The sequence below is a fragment of the Salvelinus sp. IW2-2015 genome, unplaced genomic scaffold (genome assembly GCF_002910315.2).
Source record: "Salvelinus sp. IW2-2015 unplaced genomic scaffold, ASM291031v2 Un_scaffold3523, whole genome shotgun sequence".
In the NCBI taxonomy this organism is placed as follows: domain Eukaryota; kingdom Metazoa; phylum Chordata; class Actinopteri; order Salmoniformes; family Salmonidae; genus Salvelinus; species Salvelinus sp. IW2-2015.
In genome coordinates, this window is record NW_019944803.1 from 4978 (window position 1) to 12216 (window position 7239).

The window sequence follows — 7239 nt, forward strand, 5'->3', positions numbered from 1 at the left end:
CTACACCCTGCACTCACTCTATTTATAGAAGATACACACCCTGCACTGCCTCTCTAGTTCTATAGAAGGTAACTACACCCTGCACTGTCCTCTAGGTTATAGAAGGTACTACCCTCACGCCTTAGTGTAAGCAGTAACTTACACCCTGCACTGCCCTCTAGTACTATAGAAGGTAAATACACCCTGCACTGCCCTCTTGTAAGAAGTACTACCCTGCACTGCTCTGTTAAGAAGGTAACTACACCCTGTGCCCTCTTACTGTTACAGAAGGTAACTACACCCTTGCACTGCCTCTACTGTTTACCGAAGTAATAACACCCTGCACTGCTCCTCTACTTTACAGAAGTACTACACCCTGCACTGCTCTCTACTGTTAGAAGGTAACTACACCCCTCCTTGTACAGTCCACCTGCTCTGTCCTCTGGTTTATAAGAGTAACTACACCCTCGTCCCTCTACTGTTACAGAAGTAACTACACCTGCACGCCCGGTTAATACAGGTAACTACACCTGCACTGCCTCTATGTATACAAAGGGTAACTACACCTGCATGTCCTCTAGTGTTATAGAAGGTAACAACCTGCATCCTACTACTGTACAGAGCCCTAACCCTGCACTGCCTCTCTAGTGTGACAGAAGGTAACTACACCCTGCACTTCTCTATGTATACAAGGTAACTACACCCTGCATCCCTCTATCGTTTAAGAGTAACCTACACCTGCATGCCTCTAGTGTTACAAAGGTAACTACACCCTGCACTGCCTCTAGTCTGTATACAGAGGTAACTACACCCTGCACTGCTCTAGTGTATAAGAGGTAACTCTACACCCTGCACTGACCCTCTAGTGTTATAGAAGGTAACTACACCCTGCACTCCCTTCTTGTTTACAAAGGTAACTACACCCTTGCACTGCCCTCTACTGTTACAGAAGGTAACTACACCCTGAGCACTGCCCTCTAGTGTTATAGAAGCGTAACTACACCCTGCACTGCCCTCCTATGTTACAGAAGGTAACTACACCCTGCACTGCTCCCTCTACTGTTACAGAAGTAACTACACCCTGCACTGTCTCTAGATTTAAGAATGTAACTACACCCTGCACTGCCTCTACTGTACGAAGGTAACTACACCCTGCACTGCTCTCCTGTTACAGAAGGTAACTACACCTGCACTGCCCTTTACTGTTACGAAGTAACTACACCCTGCATGCCTCTCTTAGTGTACATGCAGAGATAACTACACCCTGCATTGCCCCTCTAGTGTTATAGAAGTAACTACACCCTGCATTTGCCTCTAGTGTGTATAGAAGGTAACTACACCCTGCACTGCTCTCTACGTTACGACGAAGAGTAACACCACCCTGCACTGCTCTCTACTGTACAGAAGGTAACTCCTGCCTTACCCCTTCTACCTTACAAAGTACCTACCCACTGGCACTGCCCTCTCACTGTACAGAACTACTACACCCTGCACTGCCTCTAGTGTAACAGATAACTACACCCTCCACTGCCTCTCTCACCTCTGTTACGAAGTAACTACACCCTCCAACTCCTCTCTTGTTACAGAAGGTAACTACACCCCTGCACTGCTCTGACTGTTGAAAGAATGTAGCATACACCTGCCCTGGCCTCTAAGTTTATAACACGCACTCTCAGGTATATACTAATACACCCGCACTGTCCTCTATTAATACAGAAGTGACAACCCTCACTGCCCTTTTGAGTCCACTGCATGCCTCTTAGTGTTCAGAAGAACTTTAAATTGAGCCATCTATTTTAGCCAGTTTCAAGAACATATTCTACTTATTTTGCTGTTCGTTTCCGGGAACTGGACAGCCCCAATACCCCGACGGTAAATTCCATGTTCCAGCCAGTTTTGTTTGAAGATTAGAACAATACTATGAAGGGACTCTTACTGAGAGGAGCTGACTTTTTCGCGGTGCTCTGAAGGTGAACATGTTAGCTCTGCCTGAGTTGTTGCCAGCTGCCACTGGTATGTGGTACATTTGTTTCAGGACTATCAAAGCCAGATCCAGTTAGAACATAGATCCTTTTCTCCATTTCAAGATGAATACGCCCCATACATCCGGCCACCAATCCAGCCCAGCCCAGCATCCACAATCATTCGGCCACCCCACAGCCCCAGGCGCCATCCAGCTATCTGCAGCAACCCAGACCAGTCCATCCGCCAGCCCCAGCGCATCACTCCCATCCAGCTATTCCAGCAAAGCCAACTCAGCTCCCCAACTCAACAAGTTCCCCGCCAGCAACACATCAAGGAACCCCTTCCGAAGACTCAACTCCAAGCACTACACCCAGAACTCAGCCCTCAGCCTTCCCAGCCATCCCCACCAGCAACTAGCCTAGCCTCATGCAGCCCCATCCACAGCGCATCCTCATCCCACCGCAGTTATCCAAGAGCCCAGCCATCCTAGCCGCCAACTCACTCAGCCGTCATCCACATCTCCCATCCAACTCCAGCCATCCATCCCCAGTCACCCCAGCAACTCCAGCCCCCAGCATTCACATGCCCCATCCCCAAGCAACCTCCAGCCACAGTCATCTCCAGCCAATTACCCAGCCCCAGAGCCGCACTCCCCCAGCAGATCTCTACCATCCGATAATCCACTCCCAGCCCCAGCCACCCAGCAACTCCATCCAACCCATCCTCCATTCTACCCTCCCTCCCCATCAAGACCCAGCATCCCCAGACCAGCACGCCCAGTCATTATCCACGCCCAGCCATCCCAGCCTCCCCTGCCCCATCCATCCCCAGCCAGCCATCAGCCACCCCAGCCATCCCCCCATACCTGGCGTATTCAGCCCTGCTCCCTGAGCCAGAGGAAGAGTCAAACATTACCTACGGCCCAGTGTCCATCGCGGTACATTGAGAGAGCCACCGGACCCTTGGTCGGCAGAGTATCGTCTATACGGGACTGCCCTCCGTGGAGTTCGTAATTTTCCCCATTGTTGCTTTTTTGCACACCAGTATTTCTACTTGCACATCATCATCTGCTCATCTATCACGCAGTTTAATCTTAATTGTATTACTTCGCTAATATGCCCATTTATTGCCTACCTCCTCATGCCATTTGCACACACTGTTATAGACTTTCTTTTTTCTATTGTTTATTGACTGTATGTTTGTTTATTCCATGTGTAACTCTGTGTTGATGTTGTTCACACTGCTTTGCTTTATCTCTGCCAGGTCGCAGTTGTTAATGAACTTTTCTCAACTGGCCTACCTGGTTATAATAAAGGTGTTTTTTTGGGGGGAGAGATTGACTTCTCGCTACTTGTTTTTAATGAGGTATTGACATGTTGAATGCACCGAGGTGCGTCTGACTCTACGCTCGGCACACGCATGACTCCTACCCAAACATCCAACAGAGTCTCACAGTCCAAAGTCAGACAACTATGGGAGCGCACAGTACTACATAGAGCCATGACTACATGGAAATCTATTCCAACATCACAGTATCACGTAATTAAAAACCAGATAAAAATACACATTATGGAACAACGGACTGTGAAGCAACACAAACATAGACAATGCATACAAACACATAATAACATAACACATCTACACATGATTTTGTGTAATATTATATGTGGTGTAAGAGTAGGCGGGAGGGGCAAACACTTAAGTTGTGAAATTCTGATATAAGCGTTGGTTGAAAACTATCCCCCCAGAAACATACAAACAGGAAGGAACTTTCAGGTTTTTGCCTCCTTTGGGGGGCTGCATATTGTTCTGTTAATCTCACAACTTATTCAAACCGTTTAGAAACTTTAGAGTGTTTTCTATCCAAATACTATAATAATTATGCACTATATTATCACTGAGAAAGGATGGCCGTTTAACAAATGGGCACCTTTCATCCAACTAACTCATACTGCCCCTTTCAGCATCAAGAAGTTAATAGCCACGGCAGGCAGGTTGTAATCGGCTTAACCTCGTTGAGGTTTGCGTACACCAGTTCCACCAAGAAAGGGCCAAATGTTATTACAGATGGTCGTCGTCGCTAGAGTGGCACAGGCATCACCCGCGACTAGACGCACCCGTTATATCACTTCAGAAGCCAAATATGTCGGCCAGGAATCTTAACCCTGTGTACCACATAGAGACTCAGAGGTCCGGACAACGACCCTCCAATTTAAACACACTAACTTATATGAAGATAGTATGGATGAACAGCGCGAGCAGTCATTTGAAAACCAAGCTTTGAGTCTCGCCGATAAGATAGGTGTTACAGAGTCCGAAGCCTGCCATGTGATAAGACGGTACAGTACTGTCTTTTTATCCGATGGCCGTATATATAATCTAGCTGCATATGGCTGAGAGCACCCGTGACCAGTCGGAAGCCGGATTTACATCAAGAATTTACTGTGGTCGAAATGTCAGTTTTCTGTTATTTATCTCGAAGACTTTAAAGGCAGGGACACGACGGCATATAGGTCACGTAACATATTGTCTAGCGTCGTTACCCCCTTTGAAGCAGGGGGGATGAAGGACCGACGAGCTTTCCGAGCTTTAGGGATCATTCGCACCGTACAAAAGAAGGCTGAACAGATTGGTATAAAGGGTCAACAATGCGCCGATCATTTAGAAAGAGATCCATTTGTGTTAAGACTATTTGTCGGTCATCTCTTCCGATCCATAATAAACCCCAGGAAGAGTAGCTGCTGCCTTGGCAGGAACTAATGGGGATCCATAATAAACCCCAGGAAGAGTAGCTGCTGCCTTGGCAGGAACTAATGGGGATCCATAATAAATAAAAATAGAATTATAAGGAATAATGGACAGTTGAAATGAGGTCATGTGGTTGAAGAGCTATTGAAATGTTATATTCTGATCATGTACTTTATTGATGGTTCATAAATAGTTACATTGATGATGCATCAGGCTGTCATGTGATTACGAAACTCTCATCAGAATCGGGGGGAAAAAGACCCGTGCAATGTTGTACACCTTTTTTTTCATTAAAACAGAGCTTGAGGTATATAGCTCGAGAGCTACAGAAGTTCCAAATGTCTGGTGAATATTAAATCTCAAACCTACTTTACCACAGTAACAATCAGCTCTAACTCCTCCAAGCTGAGAGTTGGACCCGAGTGATAATGACCTGCAGGAGTGAAGCTGCAGGACCAGGGAGTAAACACTGAGGGCAGTTACTTTGTTATATTCCAGCATGATCTTGTTCACATGTAAAAAAAATTATATTGAAATATGTTATTTTACAGGGTCAGCCATAGTAGTATGATACAGGACAGTTGAGATAAAGTAGGCATGCGATTAGCATGAGGTTGTAAGTAACAACAACAAAAAATCCAGGACATAGACACATCTGATATTGGCAGAAAGCTTAAATTATTGTTATTCTAACTGCACTGTCCAATTTACAGTAGCTACAACAGTGAAATAATACCATGCTATTGTATGAGGAATTTTGAACATGAAAAGTTATTAATAAACAAATTACGCACATTTGGGCAGTCTTGACACAACGTTAGGAACAGAAATGCAATGGTTTATTGGAACAGTCTAAAACTGTGCACATACACTGCCGCCATCTAGTGGCAAAAATCTAAATTGCAGCTGGGCAGGAATAATACATTAGATCATTATATTATCTCTTGCATTTCAAAGATGGTACAAAAAAAAAAAATATCTCTTTTACCAGATCTATTGTGTTATATTCTTCTACATTCCTTTCACATTTCCACAAACTTCAAAGTGTTTCCTTTCAAATGGTACCAAGAATATGCATATCCTTGCTTCAGGTCCTGAGCTACAAGCAGTTAGATTTGGGTATGTCATTTTAGGCAAAACATTTAAAAAAAGGGGCGGATCCTTAATTAAGCAATGTCTTTTTTTCTGGCCACTCTTGTAAAGCCCAGCTCTGTGGAGTGTTTGGGTTAGGGGGCTGCATTTTCACTTTTGCATGAAATGCATGCCCAGAGTAAACTGCCTGCTACTCTGTCCCAGATGCTAATATATGCATATTATTAGTAGTATTGGATTAAAAAAAAACACTCTGAAGTTTCTAAAACTGTTTGAATGATGTCTGTGAGTATAACAGAACTCATATGGCAGGCGAAAACCTGAGAAAAATCCAACCAGGAAGTGGGAAATCTGAGGTTTGTAGTTTTTCAAAGCTTGGCCTACCGAATACACAGTGTCTATGGGGTTAATTTAAGCCATTTTTTCCAGCTAAAGATAGCTTCACAAAAACCAGAATAGAGATAAAATGAATCACTAANCCCTCTAGTGTTACAGAAGGTAACTACACCCTGCACTGTCCTCTAGTGTTACAGAAGGTAACTACACCCCGCACTGCCCTCTAGTGTTACAGAAGGAACTTTAAATTAGCCAATTATTTTAGCAGTTTAAGAACATATTCTTAATTTTCTGCTGTTCAGTTTCGGGAACTGGACAGCAATACCCCCACGGGTAAATGTCATGTCCCAGCAGTGTTTGTTTGAAGTAGAACAATACTATGAAGGGACTCTTACTGAGAGGACTGACTTGTCGGTGGCTCTGAGGGAACAGTTAGCCTCTGCTGAGTTGTTGGCCCAGCTGCCACTGTATGTGTGGGGACATTTCTGTTGTCAGACTATAAACGCCTAGATCCAGTTAGAACATAGGATCCTTTTCTCCATTTCAAAGATGAATTACGCCCCATTCCCACCTCCAGCCTCAGCCAATTCCAGCCATCCCCAGCCCCAGCTAACTCCAGCCCCAACTCCAGCCATCGCCAGCCCCAGCCATCCCCAGGCTTCTCCATCCACAGCTATCCCAGCCAAAGCCAACTCCAGCTACCCCAGCTCCAGTCTTCCCCAGCCCAAGCCATCCACAGCGAACCCCCAGCTATCCCCAGAACCAGCCAACTCAAGCCCAAGCCAACACAAGCCCCAGCCAAATCAAGCCCTAGCCAACTCCAGCAAACTCCAGCCCCAGCCATTCCCAGCCATCCCCAGCCAGCACTAGCCAGCCTCAGCCAGCCCCATCCACAGCCACCTCCATCCCCAGCCGCAGTTATCCAAAGCCCCAGCCAATCCCTAGCCCCAGCCAACTCCAGCCCGTCATCCACATCCCCATCCAACTCCAGCCATCCATCCCCAGCCACCCCAAGCCAACTCCAGCCCCAGCCATCCACATCCCCATCCCCAGCCAACTCCAGCCACAGCCATCTCCAGCCAATTCCAGCCCCAGCCATCCCCCAGCCAGCTCTAGCCA

General features: G+C 46.1%; 1 protein-coding gene across 1 annotated transcript; it reads left to right on the top strand.

Annotated features, from left to right (window-relative positions):
- Positions 1–2370: 2370 nt before the first annotated feature.
- Positions 2371–2835, top strand: LOC139025899 (uncharacterized). Its single transcript, XM_070441154.1, has one exon. It carries the CDS (start codon positions 2371–2373, stop codon positions 2833–2835), a length of 465 nt encoding a protein of 154 aa, XP_070297255.1.
- Positions 2836–7239: the final 4404 nt, after the last annotated feature.